The sequence below is a fragment of the Sinohyriopsis cumingii genome, chromosome 2 (assembly GCF_028554795.1).
Source record: "Sinohyriopsis cumingii isolate HCF-2022 chromosome 2, ASM2855479v2, whole genome shotgun sequence".
Taxonomy (NCBI): domain Eukaryota; kingdom Metazoa; phylum Mollusca; class Bivalvia; order Unionida; family Unionidae; genus Sinohyriopsis; species Sinohyriopsis cumingii.
Window position 1 is genome coordinate 135022729 of NC_142962.1, and position 21062 is coordinate 135043790.

At 35.1% G+C, this 21062-nt stretch overlaps 1 protein-coding gene across 5 annotated transcripts in view; it reads right to left on the reverse strand.

Moving 5' to 3' along the window:
* LOC149805888 (long-chain-fatty-acid--CoA ligase 1-like) overlaps positions 1-21062 on the reverse strand; it is a 109016-nt gene that overhangs the window by 66525 nt on the left and 21429 nt on the right. For all 5 annotated transcript variants that reach the window (XM_089950637.1, XM_089950639.1, XM_089950641.1 and 2 more), the window contains 7 exons: positions 20752-20860; positions 18114-18181; positions 15269-15370; positions 11636-11735; positions 10123-10295; positions 3647-3679; positions 3245-3296 (listed from right to left, as the gene is read on the reverse strand). In XM_089950637.1, coding sequence (XP_089806763.1) covers positions 3245-3296; positions 3647-3679; positions 10123-10295; positions 11636-11735; positions 15269-15370; positions 18114-18181; positions 20752-20860 — 637 coding nt within the window. The remainder of the gene's footprint in view (positions 1-3244; positions 3297-3646; positions 3680-10122; positions 10296-11635; positions 11736-15268; positions 15371-18113; positions 18182-20751; positions 20861-21062) is intronic.

A 21062-nucleotide genomic window follows, 5' to 3' on the forward strand; every position in this document is an offset into this window, starting at 1 on the left:
AAAATATGCATCTGTCTGATTGGGATTGATGGAAAATTTGTTCAGATGGATGGAGAGGCAGACTGATCTTGACTTCACCATTTCCAGTTTCAGTGGGTGTACTGAACTGATTTAGTCGACTCGGGTTGATGATCAACCTGAGCTTGCCAATAGCCTTCCTGACCAGGAAAAGCCTGGAGTAAAACCCTGTTGATTCCATACAATCTTCACTTTTTGATGAGTATTTTGATCTCCTGCTGTAAGAGTGCATCATTTACTGTCCTTATGTTACTTCTCTCTAGAATGGAGAGGAAAATAGAAGAGGGGGATGGTAAAATGAGATCCAAAACCCCTCTAAGACAATTTTAATCACCCACTTGCTTTGCAGAAGACAAACAATACCATGTGTATTGAACAGCAAGAGTCAGGTGCCTGCTGAAAGGATACCTGTGCGCAGTCTGGGACATGGGTCAAGAGTGAGAGGTGGAGGCTTGAGGGTAGAGACACCATGTATCCTACCTCCTCAATATGACAGCCTCCGAGACTGATTAGCAGATTGTCTGTGTACATAAAGTTGAGATCTAGGCTGGTTTTGGAAGTGCGCTGTGAATGATCCCATATCCCTTTGTCTCCAATCATCACATTTTTGAGGATGAGTCAGAGCTGATCTATAAGGCAATGATGAATTGATAGTGAGGTGAAGGAGCAGTTCTTGGGCTGTCTGCCTCAGCACATCCTCTTTCTTGCAACTGAAAAGCAAAGGTGAAATGCAGTGGTCTGCAGGGACAGGACATGGTGTGGCTTGAGCAAGGTTGAGTGTAAGCATGCATCCCATTACACAAGGTCAAGGCTGGCAGTAGTCAAAGCATTCACCATTGAAAGGTGGGCTGCACTGGTTATAACCTTTGCTATCCTAACCATCAACTCCCAGGCATGCACATTGCCAGATTTCACTGCGAGCATCGCCAGAGACACTAAATCCAAAAACAAAAAACTGGGTACTGTATTGCAAATGATCTCTGAAGTGGTGTGAAAAATGCCTTTATCCACCTTATAGTAAACAGACGAAGTCAGGCTGACTGCAGCATCATTCTTATTTAGCCCAGGAAGATTTGCAGAAGGTGTTGGAATGGGTCTTATACCAGTGAGATGCAAAGGATGTTTGCAGTTGACTTTTGGAAGAAAATACTTTCAAATTCCCTGGGTCACTGATTTTGGCAGATGACCACTCAGCAATTCCCTTGATTTTCCCAGACTGTGGGAGAAGATGTAAGAAAGGGCTCACTTCATCCCCAGGACTGACTGATGCCTAGACCCTGTAGGCCAGCATAAAAGAGAGAAATGGCAGACATTCTGATTTCAGCAACACTGATATGTTTCCTCTATGGCAGCCTTAAATCTATACTTAGTCCTCTCCATAGTGGGATCAGAGTATGAAACATCCTCAGGCCTATCCCTATACTCAGTGTGCAAGTTGTCCTGATCCAGATCAATGTCCAGATAATACATTCCCAGAGGCTTAGATGAGGCATGACCATGGTCTCTAAGACTGTCATGGTACCATTTAAGAGAGTAAGTCGTGTGTAAATTGCTTGCCATAGCCATAGTATGTAACCTCTGAGTCAGTGTTGAAATCATATTCAGCATGGATGTTGAGCATACAGATGGCAGTATAGTCAGCTGTTTTACTGGAGTTTTGGTAATGTTAGGCAGACAGACAGATCTATTACTAAGATCCCAGACAATATTAGTGTTCCACTTGGCTCTACTTGATGAGGTATATGACAATATATTACAGAAGCCATATAGTCAATAAACAATATGGATCTAGAACTGGACAGCTGGACGATAAGGTTGGTAACTAATGTGGCAAAGTGAGGTGCAGCTAGATGACATGGCTCATTCAAGTCATGTATAAACCCCATGGGAGTGGACCTACAGCCCTAAAGGCCATGATCGGACAAGTGGGGGGACATATGCCATTTGGGTTGCATAGAATAGAGAGAATATTCCCCAAAAGTGCAAAACTTCTGCATGTGTGTGTTTTGGATTTGCAACATAGCTTTAAAAAAAATTCAGTCATATCGCTATGATGTCTGTAGTGTGGTAGTTTGTAGTGATGTTAGGTAGGTGTTAGTAACATTTTTAAAAGTATTTGGTATGACTCGGCTGGGGTTTGAACACATGTCCTCTGGCATCCAAGGTGGACAATCTAACCACTAGGCCACTGAAGCAGTGTCAAACTGCTCAACTGAAACAGATCAAGATAGAATGATTAGGAACAATTGGCCCAAACTGTACCAGGTGATGCACATGTAACTCCAGAAATGACATAGATGGAGGAGAAGTTACAGTTGGCTCCATTTTCCAAGATGTAATGATATAGCTATAGCCATAGGTAAAGTACATCACATCTTCATTGGGCAAGGGGGTCAATGTCATCTGTCACCAGACTGGCTAAAGATTTGACAGAATGTTCAGAACATTAGTATTTTCCATCTATTGTGTTAATGTATGACATTAGATTTTCCATCTATTGTGTTAATATTTGACATTAGTATTTTCCATCTATTGTGTTAATATATGACATTAGTATTTTCCATCTATTGTGTTAATATATGACATTAGTATTTTCCACATACTGCATTAACATTTGACTGCATTAACAAATGTCAGAAACCCCCATTACACAAGGGATGACAAATAAACATATATTGTGCACAAACCATGAACTATGACATGTGCAATTTACAATGTTGCTGTGAACCTTGAACTGAGTTCTCATAAACAAATTTTGCTAAAGTTTTCTCTCAAAATTATGGTCAAAAGTACAAATAATGTATACCAGCTGTAAATATTCCTCAACAGATCCAAAATAATAAGATGCACAATGGAGTGATGAAATTAGCATAAATTTAAAATGGATTTTGCGAGGCAATGTGAATAATATATTGTTAGTTCACAGTGAAAGCTTAAAACTAGTGCCACCTGGTGGTGGTCAAGATGATGTAATGTGCAAGAGTTATCACCCTTTATATAATATGGACCGGAAATATTTTTTTCTTTTTCTTTTTGGGAGGGCTGGATTCAGGAGGGAGTAGGGCTAATATTCCTAATGTAAATGTGATCATAGACATACATAAAGAAGAACTCAAGATCTAGTTTGCAAGTACATTAAAAGCAACAGCATATCTGTGTTTTGTCTGTTCACTGTTGGTTGTATATTATATATACGTAAATATGATGACAGCGATTGTATCATTACCTGTGGTTCCACTTGTATAGCATATCACGGCCAGATCTTCAGGTTTTGGGGGCTACAACATGCAGTAATGTCAATTACAAAACAATTATGGAATAAGTAAAATAATACCAAGCATGAACATTGATACAAATTAACAATATTTTAAAAACGTTAAAAAAATATGAAATTACATCAAACTGGAGAAATACAATACTTATAACATGCAAGAAATTTGATGATGCAATAATTTTATCAACTTTATCAACATTGGCATCATTTCTTTCCACTGGCTGCTAGAACAATTGATAATAAAGAAAATTGCCTGATGAACTAATAATAAAGACAAATGGGTGACAGTCACATGCAAACCATCAAACAAGTATTAAAAGTTGAAAAGTAGATGTTGAAATAGGCTTTACTTACAACTGGATCTCTGAAATTCTTTTTCCCTTCTTCCTAGGAGGAGAAAAATTTACAACAAAAAGTAAAATTTATGAACTTTACTACATGTCATAATACAGTCACATTCTCCCGATATTTATGTAAGTTCAACTGAATTACCGTATAGCTGGAATGTTAAGTGGTGTATGTGTGTATGTGATTTGGATTTATAATGTGGCTTTAACAATTTGTCAGTCATATCGCTATGATGTCTGTAATATGGCAGTTTATTGTGATGTCTAGCACTGGGGCATCATGCTGCAGACATGTAGCACAATATCCCACCCAGTCACTTTATCCTGACACAAGGCTGACCAGTCCTAACACTAACCTCTTAATGCTGAGTGCCTAGTGAGGCAGCTGTTAGTACAATTTTTATAAGTCTTTGGCATGACTCAGCATGGGTTGGAACCCACAATCTCCCACATCCAAGGTGGATGCTCAAACCACTAGGCCACTGGAGTGGCGTTAAGTGGTGTACAAAATATTAGCTATTTAGTGGTCTCAGAGTGCAAACACATAAATAAATTCCATTAAAATACACCAACCTAAATATTATAACCTGTCATTATCCATGACCAATTTAATCCAACAAAATAAATCCTCTTTTTCTAAAACCAAAATTGCTGAATTTTATGTGCATAAACAGTACCTGCTATACAATAATTTATTTGAAAATCTAGTGTAACCTGCAGTTACAATGGTCCTCTGCAAATTTCTTTACATCAGAAGACAGGGCTTGAACCTGCATGTCATGTCCATGCTCAAAGCATTGCTGTAAAAAAATGTGACTTTGACCCTGATGTCAAAAGGTGTGAGTGAGGGTGTGAACCTTTTTAGGTGGTGCTCTAGAGTTTCTTAGTTTGCATAGGATTAGATTCAAAAAGAAAAATAACTTCTCAGGTTTTCCTCAATGGTTTTACTGGCTATTTAAAAAAGACATTGTATATCTTTGGCATTGGTTAATGAATTTTTAATTCCCTTTATTTTGGTGTGTGATTGATCGGAGTAATTGGGGTTAAAGAGAATACAACTTGGCCTTTCTTCAGATGTGAACCTACCAAAAAATGCTAGCTCCACTTGGCCATTTTCACTTCCTGGACTTTAGAGATAAATTGCAAAAAAGGGTGATAACATTTTTTACATTTTAAATATTTTATAATTCATTCATTGCTTTTTCAGAAGCATTGTCTAGTCTGGCAAAATTCATTTCCCCTATTTTAATAACTGCTAAAGATTGTCTACTTTTGATTTTTTGAGAACATGGGAGCAGTCATTTTGGTTAACTGTGTGCATAGATCATGTACAATTCCACAAGTACAAAATCCAAAGAAATTACAGCCACAGTACATAAAAGTAACTTCAAGGATTGCCAACATTCTATCTAATGTGCATGATGCAAATGCAAATAACTTCACCTTACACCTGTCACTCTTTCAGAAGTTCATAATACCTGCAGACTGACCCTTTAGCTTCATAATGATTGATCCAAAGTATGAAAAAAATCCAACAAGGGGCTTAGCAAATGTAAGTAAATAAGAACACTTTAACTTAAACTTAATGACCTTGACCCAAGCTCAAAAGGGGTGAGTGAACATGTCACAGAATGAATTGACATAACTTCATCCTGATTCATCCAGAAATCCATCAATGGCTTTAGCATATGAAGCTGGAGGATTGGCGATCATCCCACCCCATACCCTATGATGGTGATAAATCTTTGGCAATAAAACATGCTAAAACATGCATAACTCTTCTGAAAATACTGAGTACAACAATTTGTCAATAAGCATGTCTCCTGATGATAGCACCAATATACACTATGTTTCACAGCAATCCACTAAAACTGCAAGGATTGCAGTCACAAAATTCTGTCAGACATTATGTCATACAGGAAGTAAACAAGGGCAATAACTCATACAAAAATCAAAAGCAAAGATTTGTCAATATGTGCATCATTGGATGATGACCATAATATGTACAGAGTTTCACAACAATCCATAAAAAAGTCTCCAAGACAAACTGTGCAACTAGAATTAAGCAACAAAGTAATTTTTAAAAAAAACAATAACTAAAACAAAAATGGGAGAAAAGTGGTTTGATTGATATTCACATTGAATTGATGACTATAATATATACTGTACCAAGTTTCATGGCAATTCATTAAAAACTGTAGGACTAGATGCATGAACAAGTGCCAGATGGAATGACAAATGAATGGAAGGACATAACAACAGTGTATCCCCCAGGGGTGTAAAATTGAGGGTACAAAAAAACCCTAGGTGTCAAAACTGGGGGTCAAATAAAAAATGTGAGGGTCAAAAATGTACTGACAAATTTTCATATGACTCGTACTTTTTCAGCTTGAAATAGGATATTGCAACTTGCACAACATACTCTCTTTCTCTCTCTCTCTCTTTCTCTAAACATACAAAATACACCAACATGCACAATTAACAAACAAATGCATTGTCCATTCAAAGAATAATATTTTTAGTTCATTTTTCGTTTAAAGTTGTACTTTTAACAGTCTCCTCAACAATATTATAGCCCAACAAATTACATATAAGCCAATACAAAAAGCCAAATAAATCTTTTTAACCAAATGGGAGTTAATTTACTGCCTTTCATCAAATGTGTACTATCATAGGTTTCATTGTACTTCGTCCTAGAACACATTTATCCAAATATAAAGGAGGATACTGATTCATCTTCTTTCTAATAAGTTACACTTGAACTTTAAAATTTTTTGTTTTATTGCAGTAAAAGTTAAAAACCAACAAAATCTGCAATGACCCGCTGACTTTGTAATCCAAATAACGCATTTGTCTCTGCAAGTTTACTGATTTCTATGTTTTTAAATAATGTCTTAGGTTATAATGTGTTCTCCAGATATCTTATGGCGAACGAGGGCCGAATTTTAAAAAATCTAAAATCCTGTCACGAAAGGATTATTCACTTTTGCAGTCTTTGCAATCATGCGATCAGAAGTCACACCGGTAATCGTAATGAATATTCTAGTCAAGGGAATAATTTTCTCCATTTTTCATTAAAGTTAGATCCACAGTTACTCTTTTGTGTTCTGCTATTTTCACTTTCTTCACTAATGTTTTTAGTGCATGACGTTTTAATCTGGTGATCACTTTCTAGTGCAACGAGGCTTGATGTTAAATATCTAGAACAGCTTGCTGAGCTCGATGGAAATCGCAAGAAGCTCGCAAGATTAGGGGAAGCTACTCCGTCATAACATTGCCTATGCTAGTCTGGTTCATTGTTTTATATGTTCCCTGTGTTGCACTTTGCTATACGAATAGAGGAGCGCAAGGCAGGGAGCAAACAAAGCGGGGAACCAGTCAATGCCTATACGGGAAGTATATACGATGCCATCCATCGTCCAATGCATTCAGTATTAAATAAATCACGATCATATTATGAAAATCCTTTGCGTCAAAAAAATGCACAGTAACAAAATGTGTGCGTCATTTCTCTCCAGTGTGCGTCCCTGACACACAAATGTGCGTAAAGGGAAACACTGTAACAAGTATAAAAACATCAACCAAAACCTCAAAACAAATTTTCTACAAAAATGTCACTTAAAGCCTAGAGAGAGTATGTTGCAGAATAAACTATCTTAGCTTCAAAATGATTCATCCCAAATATAAAAAAGGCCTCACGAAGTTAAGCAATATATGCAAATGAAATATCCTTTAAAAAACAGAACACAACTTTTCTATGATTGTAATCATGAACCCAAGGTCAAATGGTGAGCAAACATGTCAAAGAATGAATCGTGACTGTTTTATAATGATTCAGCTCAAGTATGATTTGAATTTATCATGGTGTTTATGAAGTACATGCAAAGGAAAACTTGAACCAAAACCTTAACAAACTGTTGACACCACTGGCAATGCATCTAGTAAAGCAGAGCTACCAACCTTCGAGACTTGCAATTAGTGAAAACAGGGATACAAATTAGTGAATTTTGAACACAATTAGTGAAAAATTATACCATGACACTAACTCAATCCACTTCGATAGTCAGTACTGCATTATATGAAAATCCCAAAATAAAACTAAAACATATTATTTACACTGATTACATGTACAAATTAATTTGCAGCCAAATTTACTGATACATACAAAATTCGTTCTATTTGTCATGATATGTTGCTGTGGCAGTCTTGAACTTCTTCAATCAGGCCATGGTAAATTTGTTCTCAAAACAGAACAGGCTTCTTGCCTGCTGTTTCATCTTGGTGACTAAAATTGTTGCAAATTTTCAGTACCTAAGGAGGCACTAAAATTTGTCTTATTTTTCCTTACAATAGGAAATAATCTTTCACTGTTACTGATCTCCAACTAAGAAAGGTAGGTTATGTTCAACAAGCTTCAGCTTTGGTAGCATTCAGGATTTGAGTCGGTGGTTTAAAGTACTTCAGAGCTGAAATCTGCTGGGTGCTTTTCATTTTTCCAGTATCTATGTGCTTTTTGCAAGCTGTGTGCTTTTTCAAATCATTCTGCCACATGCCCACAGGGGCTTGTATTGTTGCTTACAATTTATCTGTCATTAATTTACTATACAATAATACATGTATGTATAGTACATGTATGACAGGTAAATTGTAAGCGATGATATGAGCCTCTGTGCACATTCCAAATTCTAAAATTTGTGGCATACTACAGTACGAAAAGCATAATGTACATCGATGTTTGATGGTTGAATGTAAGGCCAATTTTTGGTGTACTCCAATCTATATTTCACTTTTTGTAGAATACATCTTTTTCTATGAAATCCATAAGATGAAACGTTGAACGATTAACAATTAGTGGTGTTGGCACTAACCTTTCAATATCTCAAAAACTCCTACACTCAAAAAAGCTGTCTTCATTTTTGGTGTTTGTTTTAAAATAAAATACAGTTGTACAAGTATGCACATGTGCTATTTAAAAAAAAAAAATCAGTTAGGCCCCGGTTTTCTTCCCAAGTATTTGTAAAACTTCTATTCTAAATACAGATTATATAATTTACAATGCTTGCTACAGGCAAACTGTAACAACTGGATATAGTTCTACTAACATTGCAACTAGCAATACAGGACCATTATAGGTATCAGTGACCACTGCAGCTATTTTGACAAGCACTTAATGGGATAAAATTTATTTTATACATGATTTAAGCCGATTGAGAAGTTGGGAATTCGTGATTATTTGCATGTGGCGTGAATCCATAATCACTATTGAGAGTCATGAAATTCACGCCAAAATCATGAGGGTTGGCAGATCAAAGTAAAGTGACTGCTGTGTCTCACTTCCCAATAACATGGGCTCAAAAAAAAACATACCTCACCACTTAGAAACACTGTATTTTTCTAAATAAAACTTTGCAAGCATTATAATTTTATAAAAGAGAGGACATCTATTTGAATAACAAAACTGAAACAGAATTTAGCTTAAGAACTGGAGGTGTAGTTTTTAAAAAAAAAAATGTTCTGATAACTATAAATCCATTGTAAAACAACTCTGCTAACAAAAATGTTAAACAGCCTTGAACTGCTCATGCCTTTCTTCCATTTTGAGATGTGTGACAATTTCATTCATATTTTTTAACAAAGAAGTCTAATCCTATGAAAAAGCACAGATGGGAATAACTTTTTTCAACCTATGAGTTTTATTTTCCACACATAAAAAAGAAGAAAAAAATGTATATGGGGTGAATATTTATTAGAAGTACAGCAATGCACTAATAAAATCATGACTTAAACAAAGGCAACATAGAAACCTTACAGCAGATGACAGGAAAGTTTACATAAAAATCCTTTACTAAATGATGCCATCTTCTGCGTACCATACTGATATTTTATTATCCTTGTCATGTTTCATCTCTAAATTTAATACAGTATTTCTCAAATGATAATGTTCTCTAAGGAAATCATTGAATCATTGAAAATAAAATTAAATTAATATTAGAAAGACTGATATTAATACAAGAGCTGTGCTTCATACTTCCGTGATATAAGCTCAGTTTACAATAGTTATTTGACAAAAAAGAGAGGAATACAAAGGATATGCATACATTTTCACAAATCTTAAGTAATATATCACAATAACCCTCCATAAAAAAGTTCAAGAACCAAGAGAAAAAGGTCAGTAGGAACTAAATAAAAACACATTCATCAGTGTTCATTTTCTATTACAATTTTAATGATAATTTGGTTCTGGGAATCAGGTCAAACTTTTAAATATCTGGGAACTGCTTAAGAGATCATGGGTCCATTTCATATAATTTTAAATGTTACGATTCTGATATCTGTTATTTTTAAGTTTAAGGCATGGTTGCAAGGAATTCTTCAAGGAATGGTAGTAAGCACCTGTCTGGCATGTAAGGAATAGTTGTTACACCACCATAATGTGGTGAGAAACCCTGGTATCATAAGAATGACCCATATGTAAATCATTACCATGAGATTTGCAAACTGCACAAGCTTGATGTCATGTTTCTCGGCAGTCTCTTGGTTTTTTGAGCTAGCAGGCTCCAGCAGGACTAATATTTTTAGGCTGGGAATCATACTGATATTGTCTAAAAGTAGCTGGGCCTTCTCTGGTTTATCCACCACAACCAGCTGCATCTCAGCTGAAAGGAGAATAAACACTTGTACATATACAGAAGCCCATGATGTGGATGTTGAGCCTTAGACTTTCACCAAATCTTAACAAAAAATGATTGAGCACAATGATATTGCTGCTGATACTGGCAGAAAAGTTACAGCTTTATGCAGCTTTTCCACATGGACAAGAAACAAGACAAACTGTATGAGATATTTCCAAGGTATGTGTCTGTTGGATAATTCAAACTGACCAACTCTGAAACAAAATAAGAAGTAGAATAGAGACAGTAAGTTAAACACCCCACTAAAACAGACGAAGAATTTACAAAATGGCAACTTCTCTTCCAATTATTTTTGACAGTTGTGATGATAAGAGAAAGATAACTAATACGATTTCTTACATATGACTGGTTACTTTTACAATCTGTCTGATTTTGTACCTGTTTTGTTAGGGCTATGCTATTCCATTTAAACATACCCGGGGGGGGGGGGGGAGGCAAATTCAAAAATGGGTGACCACCCATAGATGTGATTTTTTTCTACCACCACCAGTCAAAGCAGTGAATTTTGGACACCCATGGCCATGCATCTTTTGATATGACATGGCACAGAAGTGATTATTGTTTATTGATGACCATGCATGGAGGTTTTTTTATTTTGCTGTCTGTGGGGTAGTGGTATGTTTAAATGGAATAGCCCTTAGCAAGAACTGGGTACAAATCATAGGTTTTACATGACCCTTAGGCCTTGAGAGAGGAAAAGACTAAGACTGCAAACTGTGCTGATCTGTACATGGATGTCATGCGTCCTATGTTTTGTGCATTCCTATTTCACTAGTGGAGGTAAATGAGCTGCTAGGAATAGAAGATGTAAAACCAAAACAATAAACCAAGAAACCTCTTCTTCCTGACTATCAAATCAAATAATGTTTGTTTATCCATATATATTCTGGTTAATATATCAATAAATCTGTTGATTTTTTTAATAGAATGTATAATTTCAACACACTGAGGGCTCATACATTAATTCAGTACAACATTTTCTACTACCTGTATGTGTTCAAAAGTGTCTTTAATTTTATACCCACTCTAACTTTCATAAATCTGTATATGTCATAACTGCAGGTGCCTACATAAGTGAACACCACCATTTATTTCAGATAATTTTTTTTTAAAAATGATCCTTACTCAGCTCCTGTTTCACGGTCTCAGCATACATCATGCGAGGGAAGCACCTGCCAAATCTGTCTCAGAAGTCATGCATCTCTTGGAATTTACCACTGCGCATATCTTATGTGTTGTTAACATTGAACTCTTTGAGTCCAGAAAGGCTTAAAATATTAATTGTAAATTGTGGTTCTACTTACTCTGATTTATGATGTATGAGCAAGCATCTGGTCCAAGTGTGTCATACAGGGCCACTGTTACCATGGAAAACATACTACATGCTTGTTCTGTGATGGTCCACTGAAATCAACAGGAATGTCATTGTGGTAGCTTTTACTGATAAAGACAGTGACCAACATACAATGTAAAACTAAGTAGTACAAATTTTTGGAAGTAATTTCATTGCATCCGTGTTCATTGAAAAAGATCAAGAGAGGTCTGGGAAGTTAGCCTCGATAATTATTACTGTACAAACCAAAGAAACTAACTGACTTGTTTGTTTGTAGCAACTAAATAATCAATGAATTGGAACCCACCAAACAAAGGCAACCTTGGAGGGACTGATGCTCTTCTGGTCAAAATGAATTTCCAGGAATCTTACATATCTGAGTTAACATGTTCACAAGATATCGATCCATGAATGCTCAGGACAAAATTCTTACAAATGGCCACTGTGACATTGAACCTGATACCATGGATAGAAAATCACTGAACTTGTCAAAAACAATGTCAAAATATACCCATGGACTAAATCTGTCTAAGACAATGTCAAAATATACCCATTGACTAAGTCTGTCTAAGACAATGTCAAAATATCCCAGGACTAAGTTTGTTTAATTGTGTTTGAAACAAGTTTTTTTAATTGCTGCTTGGCACTCCACGAAATTACAAATTATCAATTTTTAACTCCACTGTCAGAAATTCCATGACTTTTCCAAAACTCTGCAAGGTTTTGAGAAATTCCATGACTTTTCAAGGCCTTTGAAATTTATTTTCTAAATTTCAAAACTTTTCCTGGATTCCAGGACCTATGGGAACCCAGGCCACTGTGGAAGCCATATTGTATGTACGAGTGACACCATTAAAAAATAAGAATTGAGATGAATGTATAGTAAAAGTTAGGACAAACTTGCAATAACTTTTTTAAAAATTTGAACATAGTTTTAACAATTTTAGTCATATCATTATGATGTCTGCAGTGTGGCAGTTTAGAGTGATGTCTAGCACTGAGGCATCATGCTGCAGACATGTAGCATCATGTCCCATCCAGTCTCACTATCCTGACTCAAGGCCGACCAGTCCTGATATTCTAACCACTTAGGACTATCGTAGTTAATTATTTACCTGAATTTGAATTGCCTCCCTTGACCATGAACTCTGACTTAAAAGGCTAGTGGATCTATACTTTATTGCTAATTTTAGTAAGACCAATAGGTTTGATACTATTAGTAAGTCACACAAACAACATTTGGTACAAGAGAATGGGCATTATCCTAAAATCATGAAGGGATTGAAATCCCTCCATGCCAAAATATTGTAATAACCTGCATTTAGGGAGTGAGGTATGCATGCATGTATACAGTAAACACTATTCATACAAGCCATCCAATTCGGTCTAGATTTTTAAAAAAATTATAAATCAGTGCATTAGCTGTGAATTGCTCAAATGAGTTGACATTACTATTTTCTAGGATCCTTTGTTTGTTTACTTGTCGATTAATAGTTAGCTGGTATACTCTACATGTTTTTGTGATAGTGAAAATAGGGAGTATCATGCCAGCGGCTGGCATCCTTGATAATTCGATTAATGACTATTTCTAGTTAACCGCTTAAGACTGTACAGTACATTCTCAATGTGTTTATAGTCCCTGATGTTTCATTTGTATACGTCATTGCATTTAAGTTTGTTTTTCCTCTTCTTTATTTCTTTGGTACATATACATGTTGACTACCCTGTCATGCGGTCTACCTCGGTAATATTGTAAGAGTGCATAACATGGTTTCCGAACCATTGCTATGAGCGACAGACTAACACGATATGTGCCGCGAAATACAAAACTGATTTTTTTTCTCCTTCTTTTTTTACTTATGGCAATTCAATCGCAATATAGCAATGTGTAAAATATCGAGCTGGTAATTTCCATAAATAATCACTGTGAAAATTAACTAAATATACACGTGCAATACTAGCGCATGCTGGTTTGAATATTCCATCAAAAATTGTGGGTGTTGTGGGTTTTTTGGGCATTGTGGGTATTGTGGGTTTTGTTGGTTGTGGGTTTTATCAGGAGTATATAAGTCTTTGTGGGCTGCTTGAGAGAGTTCAGTCAGCTAGCAGCCATCAAACTAGGTACATCACAGTTATTGTGAGTTTTATTTTTTTTAAATTTTTTATTTTGTTTTGTTTAGTTTATTAGAGAGTTACGAAACTTTAGGCAACATTTTGGACAGTAAATATTCTTATAAAGTTTGTTTAAGTACAAATCAATTTTTATTTAAGTTATTTTTTTATTATTTTTAATTCCTTTCTCTCTTCCAAATTATATGCATTCTAGTCATTTCAAATTTATTTTTACATGCAAACTAGATATTGTTATATCATTTGTTATTTGAAATTCAGTTTTATGGTCAAGTGAGTGTTGTCCTCACAGACCAATACTTTTATTTATTTATTTTCTTTATTTAATTAGTTTTATGAAGCTAAAAACATACAGATAAATTTCTCTACATTACAAATATATAGTTCCTTTTCTTAAATTATAAATCCAACAAAGTTCTTAGGGAAATAAAATGTCTAAATCATTATGAGTGTTTTCCTCACCGACTTGACATTCTAAATTCAATTCAACAATACTTGATTATTCTAGCAATCTATAAAACATAAGTTATGTGTCTATTTTATAATGTATTAGTTGTCTAAGTCATTGTGAGTGTTTTCCTCACCAACTTGACAGCCAATTTACTTCCATCTATACCAATTCACTTCAAATAAGTATTACGCTATAGTTGAAGTGTACAGTCAAGCAAGTGTTTTCCTTGCAGATTTTTACATGTCACAATTACAATCAAGTCATAGTCTCTCTTCTGTAGTAAACTTTATTGCAACTAAATCCACATATGGCAACTCTAATATAATTTTCACTCATCAGAAGAAATAATATAATGAACTAATAGTATAGTGCTAATGTGTACCCTGACCTTGCCTGAAATTATCATATACCATACCGTACCTCCAAACAACGATAGTATTTTGGCTTAGTACAAAAACAACATGACTGTCATGGTTATGAACTGACTTTATTCGCTGTTTCTTAATAAATGAATCATCTTGTGTTATGGTTGAAAAGAAATCAAGAGTTCGAGTTTACTCCATTCTCCCCCTCCTTAGTCAGCTGATAAGAAGCATACTCATCCCTGGTGCGATACTCCAAGATAGTATTATCAGGACCAAGCTCGGCCGTTACAATATGTTTGATTTTGAAGCAAGTGCTGATGCATTCGGTAATTAAGTTGATTTGTAATTGCTAAAAGATAAAAGAGACATTGTTCTTACATTTTTTTAATCTTTAAATTTAAGATCTAACAATGAAAACATTTTCTCTTTCACTGAACAGAAATAATTCAGAGGTTAAATGATCCTGTTTGTCTCTATAGAGCTTGAAGAGAATCTCACACCCTTACCTGATACTATGCCATAATTTTGTCACCATCTAATAAAATGGCAGCTTCCTAACTTTGCAACATGTGGAAATTTAGCACTAAATCAATTTACAAACCAGAGGTAATTATTTCTATAATTTCTTTTATGTCAATTATCAGTTACATCTGCTTACCTCTGCTCTGTTGGCACTATAAATGCCGATGAAAGTGTCACTTTGGGGCTTTTGTCCTTCCAGGATTAAACCTGATCCAACTGCCTGAGCTCTGTTGTATACCTGGACAAAATAAACACATTCACAGTACAAGACAGTAAGTTAAAATGTACTTAAAGCACTTTGAAAATTAAATACAAAGAAGACAAAAATGGCCAAAACATTTATCCCAACCAAGAAGAATCGGATGGGTTTGAATACCACTGGGGCTGATCAACTAGATCCGTCATGGTAGTATCACTATGGTAGATAACAAAGGTATATAGTGATAGAAAGTTGTTCTTGTACAATGTTCATATCTTTTTAGAATTTCAATCCAAGATATATTAAATGTCTGGAGACATTTTTTTCCCTAACAGGGAGAGGATGTAGCCAGTGTTATATTGATTATAAATGGTATATCTGTTGTATTTGTTGTCTTGCCATTATATGTTTAATACATTTGAGGAGATTGTCTCATGTAGCATGTATTGGTGGAGTGAGTAAAAGAATGAGTCGACCATGATAGCACGTGCATTGCATGCTGGCATGTACACTACACGTTGACATGTACACTGCACGTTGGTACACTCTACTAATCCCACCCTATCTTTTCTCTCAATGTAGTCTATCAGAAGTCTTCAGGAAGAGCAGTTGCAGACCACTCTCCAGTATCTAGCACTTGTAGAATATATATCTACATCTACTTTTGTATTTCTTTCACCAGTTTACATATCAAAAAAGAGATTTAACTATCATAAAAAGCAATATGAAGATCTCTATCCATTAAGTTAAAATGAGAAATAAGTTGCACACACGAGATATACACAACAGTCCATTCATATGCCAAGTTAAAAAGAGGGATGTAACTCTTGTATAAAAAAAGTCACTGGAGCCTCATTGTGTTATGATATAGACATCTTCATCTGTTAGTAACAAACCTTTGTAAAATCATCACAAATTTATCTCTGGACCAAAAACAGAAAGACCAGCTGTACACAGAGGATACAACAAGACCTGTCATGAGAGACAACAAATTCTGTCAACAAAAAGTGGTCTCTCAAGACAGGTGGTCTCTCTTAACAGGTTTGTTCAGGAGAGCCAGCTTTAAAGGTCAAAATAAAAGTATGATTAAGAAGAAAAATATACCATTTCAAAAATACATATATTTGCTTCTTTACTCATAATCATTCTTGAGATATGACATGCATTCACCTAAAAAAGTTCTATACTGCATTTAAAACATATTGATCATGATAACATTTACATTTTTATTTATAATACGTTGATTATTACAACATATACATTTTTATTTGACGTTCAAATGTAGTCTATTAACATAAGAAGTGCGAAGTTAATTAACATAACACTTACTTATCCTGTAAATAAATGGTGAAATTAGTTATGATGAAACTTACTTAATATATTAATCTATACCCAAATGCCATAACTGAAATTATCCATCACAGAGTTAATAAGCAGATCAACTTGGAAAAAAGATATAACATATCTGTTAAGGTGAACAGATGCCAAAATCTCTGACCTTGGCACATTTGGCATTATGTGCATTAAAAACTGATAGTCTATGGGCAGAGAGATTGACCAAGACCATTTATACGTCCCCTGACCTTCATGACAGGGGATATTAAATCTGAACACCAAACTTGATAATAATTCCACTATATCTTGAACATTTATGCTGCTGAAGTTAGTGTGGACAGGAAGACAGGGTCCTAATATAGAGCAGGTGATATGGGCAGCTGTCTGGTGTGCCATTTCATGGAATTTGTGGGATTTTTCTGAGCAGGGGACATTGAAGGCGACACTTTCCTCGGGTATCATTTCATTCAGCAAATATTTTTAAGGGCTCTGCAGACAAATGAGCAGGTGTATGGACAAATAATTAACAAGCATGATTACAACTGAGCTCTTACCACATCATTAACTAGGCCCTAATGAGCTCCTGCCATATCATTAGCTAAGGTCTTAGCAAGCTCCTGCCATATCATTAGCTAAGACCCTAATAAGCTCCTGCCATATCATTACTGAAGATCCTAATAAGCTCCTGCCATATCATTAGCTAAGATCCTAACGAGCTCCTGCCATATAATTAGCGAAGACCCTAATAAGATCCTGTCATATCATTAGATAGGCCCTATTAAGCTCCTGCCATATCAATAGCTATGACCCTAATAAGCTCCTGCCATATCAGTAACTAAGACCCTAATAAGCTCCTGCCATATCAATAGCTATGACCCTAATAAGCTCCTGCCATATCAGTAACTAAGACCCTAATAAGCTCATTCCGTATCATTAGTGAAGGTCCTAATAAGCTCCTGCCATATCATTAGCTAAGGTTCTAATAAGCTCCTGCCATATCATTAGCTGGACCCTAACAAGCTCCTGCCATATCATTAGCTAAGGTCCTAAAAAGCTCCTGCCATATCATTAGCTAAGACCCTAATAAGCTCCTGCCATATCATTAACTAACATCCTAATAAGCTCCTGTCATATCATTAGCTAAGGTCCTAATAAGCTCCTGCCATATTGTTAGCATGGCCCTAATAAGCTCCTGCCATATCATTAGCTAAGACCCTAATAAGCCAATGACATATCATTAGCTAAGGTCCTAATATTCTCCTGCCATATCATCAGCTACGATCCTAATAAATTCCTGCCACATCATTAGTTAAGATCCTAATAAGTCTACTTTTAATAAGAAAGGACAAAATTACTTTTATTCAAAAAGTGAGATTAATTCTGATAGTATTTTCTAGACTATAGTTGGTGTTTTTTTACCAGTAACTCAGTTTTTGTATTTACAAACCTCTTTGTATGAAAGCCATTCATACTCCTTGCTGGGTCCTGTTCTGCTTCCCAAACAGGGCCCATTGTCTGTAAACAAGCAAACAATACAAATCCACATTTATTTTGGTTTTCTCATCTTATTTTAAAAGAACAAGAACTATGACAGACAGTGATGTTCTAGACTCAGTAAGTAACACTGAAATTTTAAATATAACAGCACTGCCCAAAGGTGATGTGATGATAAAACAATAAGCACAATTTTGTGTGTGCATGTGTGTTTTTACATTATTGTAAACTTAACTGTAAAAAGTGACATAAACATAACTAAGCTTTGTAGCAGTTTTATTATGTCATTTCCATTTGGTAAATAAATAAAAAAATTATTGTTTGTTATGTGTATTTAATTTGTATTGTTGGTTAGTTTTGTTATTTATTATATGCTATGAGTTATGTAAAATTTAAGTTTGTAGCTGTCCACAATCAAGTCTGCCTGACCAGAATCATTTTTTAAATTCTGTAAACAACTTATTCAGAACTAATATTTTCTCCATGAGTGTGGGTTTAATATTAGGATCATTATCAATAGAATTAAACATATTTATCTTGGTCTCAGTCAACGATGTTGTGTTTACTAAGTTCTTCATTACTTTGGCACATGAGTAATGTATCCATCAAACAATGATGACCCTGCCATTCTTACTTCATTGAGGCTTAATTCAGGACAAACAATATTTACATCATAATTCCTAACAAATATGTATTTTTGTAGGTCAAGTGTAGCCTATCAAATTTCAGTACAACCAGTAAAAAGGCACAATTGTTATGATGACTAAATGAAAAGAAGAAAAAAATGAACAGATGAACAGATGAGATATATAATATGTACCACTAGTTTCAATGTGTATTCACAGCAGGAATGTGAATAGGATCAAATAAGATAATTCCTGGCTTCTCTGGGTTGAATAAACATCAATATTAGGTAAAAGTTAGATAGTTCTGTTTGTGTGCCAGACTTCTATCCCCAGATGCAATCACACAGGTGGTGTGTACATAACAGAATCAGTCACGACATTTTATTGTGACATATACTGATGTTACTGATTTTGATGCTGTTTTTAATTTGATTTCATAAAAACTGTGTAATCTGGAGAGATAATAATGAATGAGGTGTTTGCCTGGAATGACTGTCAGATTAATATGATAAAATATCCTTCACTGTTAGTGTTTGTAACCGATTAATAAACCAAACAGTTTTCTCAACATCATTTGGGTTTTTTAAATATTCATGAGATGTCTTGCTTTTAAGAAATTGTTAACTATTTTAGTTACAGTGCTTACATTGTTAAATGTGCAACAGCATACTTACTTTTTACCATGAAAGCTCATTGTTAATTGTACATCATACTTCTGCATTGTATAACAGCCATGCTTGAGCCCCACCTTCTTGTACCTGGGTAGACTTACCATATATACTTGCTTTGAAGTCAGGTCCAACTGCAAACAACATCAACCATGATCTGTGGCATATTACACAATGGCAGATCTGAGCTAATGCAAACAACATCAACCATGATCTGAGCTATTGCAAACTGCAGTTGGACCTGACTGATAAATGAAATTAAACGTGTAATTTGTTTTATTTGTCATGATTTTCTGAAATATGTGTTCCAATACTTTGACTGATGAGCTTTTGTGCATATGTTATATGGATTTTTAATGTAGCTTGAACAATTTTTCAGTCATATCACTATGATGTATGCAGTGTGGCAGTTTTAGAGTGATGTCTAGCACTGGGGAATCATGCCGCATACATGTAGCATGATGTCCCACTCAGTCACATTATCCTGAGACCAGTCCTAACACAAAGCTCTTAATACTGAGCACCAAGCGAGGCAGCTGTAAGTACCATTTTTAAAAGTCTTTGGTATGAGATGAGCTTTTGTAAAAAGGGTGACTGATTAAGGTCTCATGTGTTTTTTGTTATTATTTTTACTTTTGTCTTCATGTCACAAGCACACATTTTATCACAAATTTTGAAGATATACTAAATGCTATTTGATACTGATGTAAAAACCGATTTAAAAAATAAAGATTTAATTTTGAATGACCATAAAGTCTCTTTGGAAAAATTAATGATCAATTTCTCAGTTGAAATGCCATTTTCTTTTCAAGGCCTACATAAATATATATCATTCTTTATTTCTAACTACTGCAGGTAAACAGACATATGAAAATTAATAGATGTGTCTACTGAACCTTTTGTGCTGGAAACATTTGGAAATTGGAGGTTTATTTCTCCAAAATGACTGCAAACTGTGCTTAAATTTTATGGACGTAATAAATAAAATGAACTCATGATTGAGTGTATCTTGTACTTTTGCCTGGACTAGTAAAAATTGTCAATTAATGTGCCATTGGGCTATTCAAAATCTTCAAATAATGTGCCACTGGGCTATGCAAAATCTTAATTGGCACGTGAACAAGTGAGTTTTAACAAAGTCTGAAAGTTTAAACAAGGTGCCAAGGTATGTAACACACCTTCAATCTACATGGTACCCATAAAGTCAGTTTGGTTTCAACAAGTGGATCATACTGATGAGTGCAAAAATGTTTGCTGGAGCGAAAGGCAAGACTTACATGTAGTACCAAGTACTTACTCGAGACTTTCAGTCCTCTCTTAAAGCCTTCATGCAAGGTTCTGGCATCTTCAAACATAAGCTCATAGAGTTTTCCATCTCTGTTGAACCAGCTGCCACGGGACCCATCCTGTTAATATATAATTTTAATACAAATTGATTTTGTTTTCCTTTTACAATGCATGGAAAAAAGAATGTATTTATCTTGCACAAACAGTACATGTACCTCTTTTGTATGCGCAAGTCACCACAAATAACATTCAGTATATGGTCACATTGTAATGTCATTCATGGAGTCCACTGTCAATTGTCGAGCTGTAGCATTAGTTCAA